The sequence below is a fragment of the Ammospiza nelsoni genome, chromosome 3, assembly GCF_027579445.1.
Source record: "Ammospiza nelsoni isolate bAmmNel1 chromosome 3, bAmmNel1.pri, whole genome shotgun sequence".
NCBI lineage: Eukaryota > Metazoa > Chordata > Aves > Passeriformes > Passerellidae > Ammospiza > Ammospiza nelsoni.
The window spans coordinates 110,007,885-110,020,122 of NC_080635.1; the positions used below are offsets into that span (position 1 = coordinate 110,007,885).

A 12,238-nucleotide genomic window follows, 5' to 3' on the forward strand; every position below is an offset into this window, starting at 1 on the left:
TTAGATTTGGCTAAAAAAGCTGTTGGCATTTTACCTTTTCAAATCATTATTTGGTAATTCTGTAAGTAAAGGGAGCTTCAAAATCAGAGTTAGTAGTGCACATGCTGCAGTTTTGCTTGCTCTTTCTCACAGAATTATAGAATTATAGAATTTGTTGGGTTGGAAAGGCCATTAAAGATCATCCAGAGAAGTGTGTGAAGAGAGGTTGTCAGTGGAGTCTGAGGCAATAATCTTGTCATCCATTGTTGCAGGTTTTTTGGTGTTTTTTATTGATGAGGGGTGTACAAAAATGTTCCTACAAACTGGATTTTCCTGTTTCCTCAGTCTTTCAGTACATGCTTTAGTGTACATCCTGCAGCTCTTTTGTTCCACTAATCCCATGATTTTGGTTTATAATCCTTGCACCAGGCTGAGTGATCCATTTCCATACATACAGGTGTATTAACCGTATTGTTATTATTCATATTTTCTTCTTTTTATCTTTCAGGAGACCAGTACTTCTTTTCTCTTTAACTAATTTCCATAACCTTGCAATAAACCTCTTTGTTTCAGGTTTTCCCTCGGAGATGCTCGCAGGCCACTCCATGAAACTGCAATTCTGGTGGAAGACATTGTTCACACTCAGCTGATAAATTTGGTAAGAACATAACTGCCAAAATAGCATGCACTCTAAAATTCCTTCAATCCACATGATATTTTTGTGAGCTAATGGCTAATAACAGATTGTCCAGGGTTTAGGAACAAATAAAACACAGAAACTGAGGATGATGCTCTGGTCTTAGCGATCTGTAGAACCAGATATGCAACCCCACCTAACCCTGGGAAAAAAGCTGATGGGATTTTGTTAAAAAAACTTTAGATTGTTAGAAGAAATGGCTATTCTTCTAAAGGCTGCCTTGCTGTCTTTTTTTAAAAATTTGTGTTCTATTATTTGTGTTAATGCATTATTTTCTTAGGATTTATGTCTTAATATTCCTTCCATCAGATGTTTTGATTTCTGTCAAAAAATCTGCCAAAATATGGAATATTTTAATATATTGAAAGCCAATGAAAGTGTTACACAAATGAGGTTGTTTTGAATCGCATCTGTCACAAACAACTATAAATTTGAACCGCTCTATATTTTAGTAAGTAAATCTCCTCTTAAGAAATAAATCATGCTATTTTACACCATGGCATGAATTTGCCATCTGACAAATGACTATACCTTTGTATAGAAAGGTATAATCTGACATACCACCTGTGATTTCATAAAAAGTGTGATTTTCTTATCATAGCCCTTAAAAGACATGTAGATGTGGCACTGAGGGACAGGGTTTACTGGTCTTGGCAGTGCTGGGTTAATGGTTTGACTTGATAATCTCAGGGGTCTTTTCCAACCTTAATGATTCTGTGATTGGAATGAAATTACCAGCATGTGTGGGAATGGACATTATATGGAACTAATGTATATAGATTATACTAATACATATTATAACTAATATTTACATCTGGTGAGTCCTTGGATAAGCTAGAGCTTTGAGCTGCAAGTTCCTACACCTCTTCTTTGTAATGAGCCCTTTCAGCAATGACAAGGCTTTTTAAGTTTCAAGGTAGATTCTGGTACTACATTTAACTAGATTTAAACGCTTCTGTAAAATGATGAAATTCAGAATGGGATACAGCACATATTATAAATATTTATGTGTGTATAAAAATACATTTTATATATATTTCTACATATTCATGAATATAAGACATTTATGTTTTTAATAGAAATATACTAAAATCAGACTTCCCCTTGCCCACTGTGTGCCTGCAACAGGTGTTTTCCTTCAGCTTTGCACCTAATCCAGCAGCTGTTCAGTAGTTTCCTGCATCTCAGCAAATGCCTTGGCATCCCTTCCAGCTCCAGGCACTTTCTGCTCGTACTTCTACAGGCCAAGTGTATCCCTGTCTCCACAGTCTCCTGGCATCTTTGTGCATTCTTTCCTTATTACACTCCTCTTGGGCTGTCCGGAACATGCCCTGTGGCTCCTTGGAGGGGACAACGTCTCTCCCCTCACTGTAGGTTTCCCGCTGGTTAAACACTCTGTGCTGGGCATGTATTTGTAGTTCTTATTCCAGCTTTAGCTCTGACAAAGTAACATTTTCTCTTTGTTAATGACCCCTGTAATTTATGCAAACTGGTGGCTGTGGCTTCGCTCTTCTCTCAGCAGTAACAGGCTGGAGTCTGGGCTGTTCTGTCCTGCTGAGCTGAGCTGAGCTGAGCTTTACCAAACCCTGCAGCTGAGAAAGTGCAACCTGTGGCCATGTGGTCTTTGCACTTTAATCAAAGCCGGGGAACTTACTCGGGGGCTGGATGTGACCCAGGGTTAACCCTGCGTGGGGTGCAGGAGCTTGTAGGATTTCCTGACAGAAGGAAGAATGGGAATGGAGCGGCAGATAAACAGCTTTTCTAACCTTTCCCCTCCCAGCCCAAGACAGCACTTTATTCCTGAGGAAGTGAAAGTATCTTTAATAGCTCATTGCTTTGACCTCTGACATTCACATGCCGGAACTCTTAAATCAGTAGCGTTTTACATGCCCCAGGCTTCTGATAGGGAATTTTGCACATTTGTCATCCTCAATTGCACATTCTTATTGAGCTTCTGTGCAGTTATGTGAATTTTTCACTTTACTTGTAGGTGTTTTTGTTGGTATTTACCCAGTACTAGAAAAATGCTATTTTTATAAATGAAGCTGACTGCGGAAGTAAATTTATTGCTTACCACCTGGATTTTGTCATATTGCTCATGTTAATGGACTACGCAGTTCTCACTATGTAATTTAATGATTTCTTGTTTAATTCATGTCCATTTTTCCATCCATAATACAGGTATAAAGCGAAACTGTAGAAATTACTTTTATACCTGCAATAAACTGGCATGTTGCACACATCTTTCATAGTAAGCATTTGTAAGAAGAGCTTGTTCTTGTTGATTAAGTCCAGGTTTGAGCCTCTGCATTAAAAAATAAGTTTCCAGCACGATTACCTTTGATTGGTTAACTTCTGATATCTTGCAGCTTTATAGTTCCAGCTTCCTATTTTCAGAGTTGATCTGAACTCTATTAAATCAAGGTCTGGTTTGGGCAGATTTATACAGTCACTGCTTCAAACCACTGTGCGCTTCATGAGGTCCAGCTGCTGTAGCAGATGAGTGCACTAACAAGGCAAATTCCTGGAAAGCAGAGTTTTAAGAGTCTTCATCACATTTTATGATCCATTCTTGGGTGTATTTTGCATAACATGCACACTGCTTTGCATAAAGGAAAATTCTACTAAAAGTCTATAGCAATGTATAGGAGGAAATGAGCATCTCCAGAGGAAGATTCATTTCATCCTAAAATTACTATCTGAGTTGAATGGGTTTGTATCTATCTAGGAATTTGTATTCTCAGCTGACTAAGAAATTAATCCTTTGACAGCTGGCTTAGGTTTGAATATCTAGGAGACAGGCATGAAAGGTGAGAGATAAATTTCATTATATTTGTGTCATGAGTTTGAATTTTTTATGCTTATATTGTAATTATGAAACCTTTTGTTTTTTATATATCAAGCAACAGAAAATCATAAAGCCCCTACACTAGAAAGTTCTGTACATTTTTTGGTCAAGCACAATGTATTTGATAAGCACAATGAATTTAAGTTTTAATTTGAAATCAAGTTCACTGTTGACTAATAGTATTTGGTAACAGATCTAAATGTTCATTTATAGGTAACTGTTTAAGGAATTTATAGATGCCTTCATGTTACCCTTAAACTGTACTTCTTTATGTGGGCTATGACTAGAGGTTCCAATCAAAGCTGTATTTTCTTTATGGTTAGGCATAAGTAATACAAGGAAAGTTGTGCCTGCAAAAACAGTTCAACAGGGAGTGCAAAAGGTGTTAATCAGAAGGGGACAAGCCTTTAAATTTTACTGACCATTTGAAGTGGAAAAAGACCTCTTCTGTTTCATTCTTCCATCATATCTGGTACAATCTTCACGTGCACTAAAAAGTTTTTGAAGCATCATCTTCTCCAATAACTTATTCATATCTATTTAAACCCTTAGAAAGAAAACTTGAAGATCCTCCTTTTGGACAAATGTATATTATTCAGCACTTTGTGTAAAAAAACAAAAACAAAACCAAATCTGTAATTAAGAGGAATGGAATAGGAATTTTTGCTCATCATTAAACTACTGTTTAGAGGTTTGCCATCAAAATAGCCTAAATCTTGCACATATGCAGATATAAAACAATTTGGAAATTGTTTTATATAATATTTATGAAAAAGTCCATCTTCACCTTCACCATCTCTCTCCAAAATTTTTATCATTCTGGGCTGATTCATAAGAAAATGTAATATTATTAAACTAATACTAAAATGAAATATTATTAGTATCTTCTCTTGATAGGGCCATAGCTCCTTGTTCATGCTTCAGATGTCACATTCAAAGGAAAGTGGACAATAAGATCACTATGCACTAGTTAAATCAGAAGAGCTGGTAAGGAAGTACTTTCCTTCTGCTGATAATGTATTAGCTGGGTGTTTGTTATCAGAATGAAATACCAACAGTTTATCCTCTAGGCACACTATGGCAGGGGTAGTACAGGCACCTGTTTTCACAGAGTTTGGTTATTCAGTGTAGCACTAGATTTAAAGTTCAGTACTTTACATTTTGTTTCAGAGATATCAAATAGCTTTTTGGAAGAGATTAGATTTGTTTTTAAAAAATGGAAGCTATTTTAGCAGTAGGACAGAGTTCAACAAAGGAATAGGTAAATTACACACATGCACACCGAAAAATGCAGGTAAGTAACCCTGTCTGTTCCTGAAAGAGTGGTTGTCAGAAGCATGCCAACAGAACATCACAATAGCCTTGGACTGCATCCTTTAAATGTTTTATCTGCTGTAATTCTTTGTAATGTGTGATAAGTCCTTATGAAGATGGTCATGAATGGTAGAATTCATGTTAATAGAATTGTGGTTTGCTCCTTGTCATCCAATGTGTGTCTGCTGGAAGGTGGACTCTGTTCTCTCCAATTGATGTCAAATGATTGAAGTCAGACAAACTTGGCTGCCTTTTTTTAGAGTTCAGTAGTGTCAACTTAAAGGAACTTCAATTGCCCAAAATCATATTGTACGTGATACTTTTTGGAATTTCTTTTGTCATTTACTTTTATCTTCCTATGGTTTTTAATTTCATACAACTTGTGCTGATACCTAAAGCTATTAATATTCCACTCTTTCTTTCTGTTTAGGAACATGATTTGGGTCCTGAGTTATATATATGTATAAATGAACATACGCATGGATAATTTTTTTTGTTGTTGTTTTTACTATTTGAAATACATTTTCTCTTATACACACAACATTTAATTCAGAATCAGTCTTTTGGTATCAACCAAAACACAAAGCACAGGTCAGCAGGTGAATAGTCCATACTGGCGTATGCAGATTATATTAAAATGAAGCAGTAATTCATAGGTAGAAAAGTTAGAGTGAGAGGCAGAGATTCAGCAGTGTGCCTGAGTTCTGAGTAGATCTGTGGTAAATCCATCCTGTGGAATAAATGGCTTTTTATAGTGAGTTTAGTAAAGATTGGGTAGTCATTTGCCACTTTTCCTAGGAGAAGGAATGGTGAAAGTACAAGACAAGCATAAGTTTACTGATACAAAATACAGTTATTTATCATAAGCAGTGTGAATTTTATGTTTTTAAAGGGCTGTATATTTTCTGGATCGTGGTGTACTTTCTTCTCTTCCTAGCCGTATTCCTGCAGCTGTTACTCTTTTATTGCAGTTTAAAACAAAAGAAGAAGGGAAAACTCAATTTCACTTGCCCTTCCAGAGAAAATGACTATGACAATGGGAGAGGCTAATAGGAAGAATGAGATTTAAACAGAGGCAAGGATAAAGCTTTCTTGGTCCTTTACAGGTTTTTTGCTTGTAGAGGTTCTTGGGTTTTTAAAATTAAATCACAGTTGTTATTTGTTCACAAACTGGATCAGTCACTTTATGTAACCTCACACAGCTCCAGGTTTATTTACTACATTTTGGAACTGTTCGACTTGTAACCTTTTTATACATAATTGTAACATTTCTGATGTTGCTTTTAAGAAGGAAAGAATTGAAATCAGTTCCTTCATGGGCAGGAATTGCCCACTGATATCCCAAAGTTACGTGGAACTGTCGCTTACACCACCACAGCAACAGGAAAAGTCCTTGTTTTATGAGTCTTTTTTAAAACAGTTATAAAGTTTCCTGTGCAGGACATTAATTAAAGGGGTTATCAAAATAAGACAAACTAATATAATTTGTGATTGTACAAAATAAAGGAAGTCGAGGGTACCATAGGGACCTAATGAATCACAGGATGGAAACAATCTTCTGGCTAACTAAACATTCAGACTTTGTACTAAGTCACAGGGTGGATGTACAGCCCAGCAAGCTGGAACATGCTGTGTGTTTACATGGATGGGATAAAGGGAGTTCACAAAAACCATCTGGGAGAAATCCTTCCCCTAATCATTCTATTCCTACTGCAGAGTTGAAAAAACAACATGCATACATTTGCAGCAAACGCATGGCACACCTGCCCTGTAGAAATCAAACTGGAAAATAAGTCTGTAGTACAAAAATTTCACTGGGTACCAGCCCTGTGAATTTGTCTGCATTTCGGCATGTAGGATGGAAAAGGAGAGATGGGGCTTTATATCTAGCAAGTGGTTAATTCTTCCCTGTGCAATTGCAGCATTTAAATGTGGTCAGTATTTAGATTCATATGATAGATTTATATGGTAATGTATATGAAAATACGTGTCCTGAGTTTTCTACTTTGTAGAATGTTTTCAAACATTGTCTGCCCCTTGCTCACCATATTCAGATCTATTCTCAAGGACGGAATTTACTTCAGGAGATGATTCAGGAGTCCCAGTTAGGGATTCTGGGCTCTCTCTCTGCTTTCTCTTGAGACTGAGAATTTAGTGACTTGGTCAGATTTTTTCTTTTCCCATGGATCTCTGTGCAGGGTCAGCATGTGCTCTAAAACAGGGCTGCTGCTTTTTGCCTGGTCATCTAGAGATGCTGCTCAGCATCCAGTGGTGATGAACTTCACTGACCTTACAAGTGGAAACAGACTAAGATATTGTTATTAAAACCCTAAATTATCAAACAAGGGAATGAATAATTATACCTACAAAGTTGTACTAGCATGTTCAATAGTGGAGAAAAAGATCCAAAGCATTGACTAGATTAAATGGAAAACAAAAAGTCATCAGTGCTTAAAGATTGTATTGTAACACATAAAATATAAAGACTGAAGGTAGTGCAGGCAGCAATAATCCTAGTATTTCCTGGCTTTCTGTATCAGACTGGGCCTTTAATAACAATGTCATGGATTTATGTGCACTGTAAATGTATAGGAATATATTTCTCTATATTTACATAGTTGTTTTTACCACCCTTTACACATCAAATTCCTGTTCAGGCTGTTGGGCTAGAGGAATGAAGTAGGTATGAAATTTCACTCATGGGGGCTTTGGAATCTGTGGCATTCCTAAATATATATGTACTCAATTCCCTTGGCTTCTGGGGCTCTTATGAAACAGTTGATAAGCTGAGCCCAGCCCATGTTTCCAAAACACAGATACATACTTTATTTAATTTTTATGTAAAATTTTAGGAGAATAGAAGAGATTAACAGCTGTTGAGGCCTTGGATGAGCTGAGCTGAGCAGGGACAGTCAGTGTACAGATGCAGTGTTCAGGGTCTTTGCCTACTTCTATTGATGTCACTTACTAACAATTCAAGAATTTAAGAATTTAAGAGTAATCATTAGATTTGTATTGCTCAATATGGTGAACTCTGGTAAATCAATATTCTGATTATGATTTTGAGGAACATAATTAGATTCCAAGCTCCAGAAACCAAATGGAAAGTTGATGTTCAGGGTTTCATTCTTTCTTTAACTTCTTAGTATGGTATAAATGGAATATTATATGAAAATGTGTGTAAAGTCCATCCTTTGCACACAAAGACAAATCTTGCCTAGTATTCTGATTCTGACAGAAATTAGTACATTAAATGAAAAGCATCAGAAATTTATCAATGGTAAAATATAAAAGTAAACAAATATGACAAACATGTTTTTCTAAAGCTGAGGTAGTAACACCAGATCATCTTTTGTGTCACAAGAGATAAATGGGCATTTCAAGCAAGTGATTCTTCATGTCTTAACATAGTTATATAAAATTCTGGCCATGAATTTAAAGTCTGGGCTTCTTAAGTGAAGTGAGAGACATCTCACCTCTGTGACTTCAGGCATTAGCTGTATTTCTGTTATATCAGATATGTAGTTTTTAATTGATTCTGAGGGGAAAAACAAAGAAAAAAAGCAAGCAACCTGTAAACTTTTAGTTGTGAAGGACACAAACTGACTTATGGATCTCTGTGGTGGAACAAGAGTAATGAAAACTCTTCATGTCTTGAAGTGTAACTCATAAACCTTAAAGGTCATCTCAGAGTGGTTAACAGAGCAAATTAATTGTAATTTTTAGATCACCTTATCTGATTTGAAGCAAACCTGATAGTTTCAGAATAACATTTTTTAGGAAGATTGGCTTGTTAACAGTGTTGCGGAGTTACAAGGAAATGTGGTCACAGCTGCTTCTGGTTTCTTAGCTAATCCACCTGATTGGAAACAACAGGTTTTTGATATTTTTCCATTTCTTACACTGACACCTAGTGTTCAGAGGTCCTGAGTTTCTAATACCGCACTTGGTTATTAATAGACAGCTGTTGATACCAAAGTTCTCCACCTTTTCCAACATCTTCCAGTTCTGTTCTTCTGCAAAAGGAAACAGTAGCTGAAGGCAAAGGTGTTACCATCATTCAAAACAATTTTATTTTGGAAATACAAATAGTGAGCAAGTACTGCAAAACTTGGCAGAAGCTGTTTTACTTCTTGAAGCGCTGCAAAATCTGTTTTCTTAAAATTTAAGTGCTTTAGTTTTGGCAAATGCAGCCCTTTTGTGTCTGTAAGTGTCACTGGCCAAGAAAAACAGCGATAAAAGCAGAAACGCTTAGATCAGTATTTATTTAATTGTGGGAGATGTCGATGCTTTTTATTTCTGTGTTCTTTTATCTTAAAGCCACGAGTTCTACCTGATAGGAGTGTTGATGGCTGCACAGTCCTTGAGTAGACAGAAAATAACTTACACACAAAAACTTGCACAAACAGTCTTTTATCTCAGACTTGCAAATAAACGGAGCAAAGCAAGTATGGGCTGTAACCCATTCCTGACAAAGATGACAACAGAGTAAAATCAACTCTCTGCTTTACCTGAGATTTTGCTTTATGTTGGCAGAAGACCTTTCCATTGTGTAAAGTAATATATTAGGAATTTTGTACAACTGTATCCAAAAGTGTAAATCATTTTTTTTTACTCATGTGTCCCATAGAAAAATGAAAGCTATACAGGCACAGAAAATGCATATTAAACTTCACTTTAATTTGAGGGTTCTTCCCTTTTTGGTTTTAAGACTTTTCTGGTAAATGCACTAAAAAGTCACCTTTTCAGTGTCTCACCGTTCTCACAGTAAAGAATTTATTTACAGTACCTAATCTAAACCCACCTCTTTCCATTTACAGCCATTCCCTCTTGTCCTGTCACTATGTCCCCAGGCTGCCCATTTTGTTATATCTTGGGTAAAGGCATTGTACCTCTGTGAGGGAACATGGCATAGGAGGTACTTCAATAAATTATTGGTTATCAGTTGTTGATATTCCTGTGAATCAGAGTCTCTTATTGGAGAAATAATGAGTGTCAATAGAGAGAAATGTTACTTGTATGATAATATTTATTTGGCTTCTCTCAGGCATTTAAATGTGAGGGTGGTGAGGCCCTGGCACAGGGTGCCCAGAGAAGGTGTGGCTGTCCCACCCCTGGAAGTGTCCAAGGCCAGGCTGGACAGGGCTTGGAGCCACCTGGCATGGTCAAAGGTTTCCCTGCCCATGCCAAGGTGTTGGAACTGGGTGATCTTTAAGGCCCTTTCCAACCCAAACCAATTATGGTTTCTGTGATTTATTTCAGAGTGAGGTGAATTTGGACCCAGAAGGGTGATTTTTGTCTAGTGGGTATAAATTATGCCTTGGGTGACCAGCTCAGATGTAGATTTCTATGTTTAGTCAGAGCTCCCAACTGAGAGAGAACTCCCCCAAGGCAGAAGTCTTAAAACAATGCAAGAGGAAAGGAGGTAAACAGGAATTTCTCTGATGGCAGAAGATGTTAACAAAGTTAAAAGCAGTAGAAAAGTCAGAGACAATAAAGACATACTTCAGGCCCAGGTTTCTGGCTAGCAAGAGACACACAGTGTCCCCAAAATGAACAGTTTTAAGGGATGGGATTTCTGAAAAGTCACCTTGGAGCTGATCCAAGACAGAGTTAGAAGTCTGTGCATTAGCTGAAAACTTCATAGTATATGTTTTTTAAAAGATGAAGAGAAAAAAACGAATCAGAAAAGATTTGGGGCTGGATTGAGATACAGTTTCTTTAAAGGAGAGGATAGACTGAGGTCATCTCTACATACTGAGGGAAAGTACCAGAGAGCAAAGAAAAATTGAAAACTCAGTGGGCAGGATATGATGCAGCTTCTGAGGTGGGTCAGAGTTGGGAAAAAGGCCAAAGATTTATGACAAGAGAAGGTGTTTAGGAACAAAAACTAAGAGCGGCTTTGTGGGAATGCTTATTTTCTCTCCTGTAGCAGAAGAATTATCGAGCTTGAAGTGGAACCCAGGTTGTGAATAAGGAATGCAAAGCCTGAGATGCAGCAAGGGGTTGTTTAAAGTAGTGGGATAAAAGAAGATGAAAACAACCTTGTAGTGGAAAAGAATTTGGAAGAGCTTCCCATGACACTTTCTCAAAATGTTCAGTAGCAAGAGAATGGGAATAATTGAAATAAGAGGCAGAGGAGTTTGAAAGAGAAGCTGTGGCTGGTGCATTGGAGCTTGCAGAAGGTCTGATCTGGAGAATGAGTTTGGGAAGTAGCTTTACAGGACATTAAGTGCTGATGACAGAGAAGTCATCAAGAAGTAGTAAATGGAGTGAGAATCAGCAGATGTGTTACTTCCAAATTGAATTTCAGATGAGGCCAGAGAAACTTAAGTGGATAATGATGGAACAGGTGGAATGAGGCTGTTGTGTCTGTGTGTAAAGGAGAGCACAAGATGGGGAAGAAAGGGAAGAGACAGATTCTACATTTTAGGAAAGAATTCATGGTAACACAGAAAGTCTTGTGACAAATGCTTCTTCTGTGGACAGTATCATACACATGGGGATGTGAATGCTGGCATTTCTGCACCATAACAAACAAGCAAATATATATCTTATATATATATCAATTATAAGCACTTCTATAGTGACACACAGCTTGATGCCAGTATATCAACTTCAATATGCTCAGCAGATATTGTTACTAACAACCATTCTCACAATACTCAGCAACTACTTTTTTATCATCTCTAATTCTTGAATGTGTTTTTAGGTTGTTTACCATTTTTGTCTTTGATGATCTTGTGCCAACATCAGCGTTCCAAATTTGCGAATAAAAATGGATCACTTTACTGATGCAAAATGAAAGTACAAAGAAGACAAAGTGGATTTTCCTCAAGTAATGAAACAAATTAATGACAGAGCTGAAAAAAATTGACTGGTTGTAGCAAGAGGGAAGCTGTGCAAAGCTATTTTATATTGACGGTCCGTGTCTCAGCCAATTGGATTTTTATTTGACAGTCCAAAGGTGTAATAACTTTTATTGTAAGGGGAAGAAAAATACATAAAGGCTAATATATAATGGAGGACCTACTAGGGATATGCATAAATCCATATCCTGTTCCTTGTGTATACAAGCTTAATTGTGTCTCTTTTAATTTTGCTGTTTGATTCAACAGGGTTGTCAGGTAATCGTCCTATTGAAAGTACAGAGGAGGATAAAATTTCAAATACCTTTGTTAATCTCTTTTGGCTGTTAAAAGAAAAGATTTATTGGTATCAAATTTTATTGCATTCTTAGAATTTAGGGATTGATTGGCTGCTAGTTTAGCTTACTTGTCTCTTCCAGTTAGAAACCCAAACACAGCAGAAGAAAGACATTGCATTGAAGCTGACGTGCAACAAGTGAGTGAAAGTTCACTTGGCTTTTCCTCTCAGCACCAGGTGCAAAAGTTGGCTAA

The 12,238-nt window shown here is 37.0% G+C and overlaps 1 protein-coding gene across 2 annotated transcripts in view; it reads left to right on the forward strand.

Moving 5' to 3' along the window:
• SUPT3H (SPT3 homolog, SAGA and STAGA complex component) overlaps positions 1-12,238 on the forward strand; it is a 254,555-nt gene that overhangs the window by 125,469 nt on the left and 116,848 nt on the right. For both annotated transcript variants that reach the window (XM_059469215.1, XM_059469214.1), the window contains exon 3: positions 553-637. In XM_059469215.1, coding sequence (XP_059325198.1) covers positions 553-637 — 85 coding nt within the window. The remainder of the gene's footprint in view (positions 1-552; positions 638-12,238) is intronic.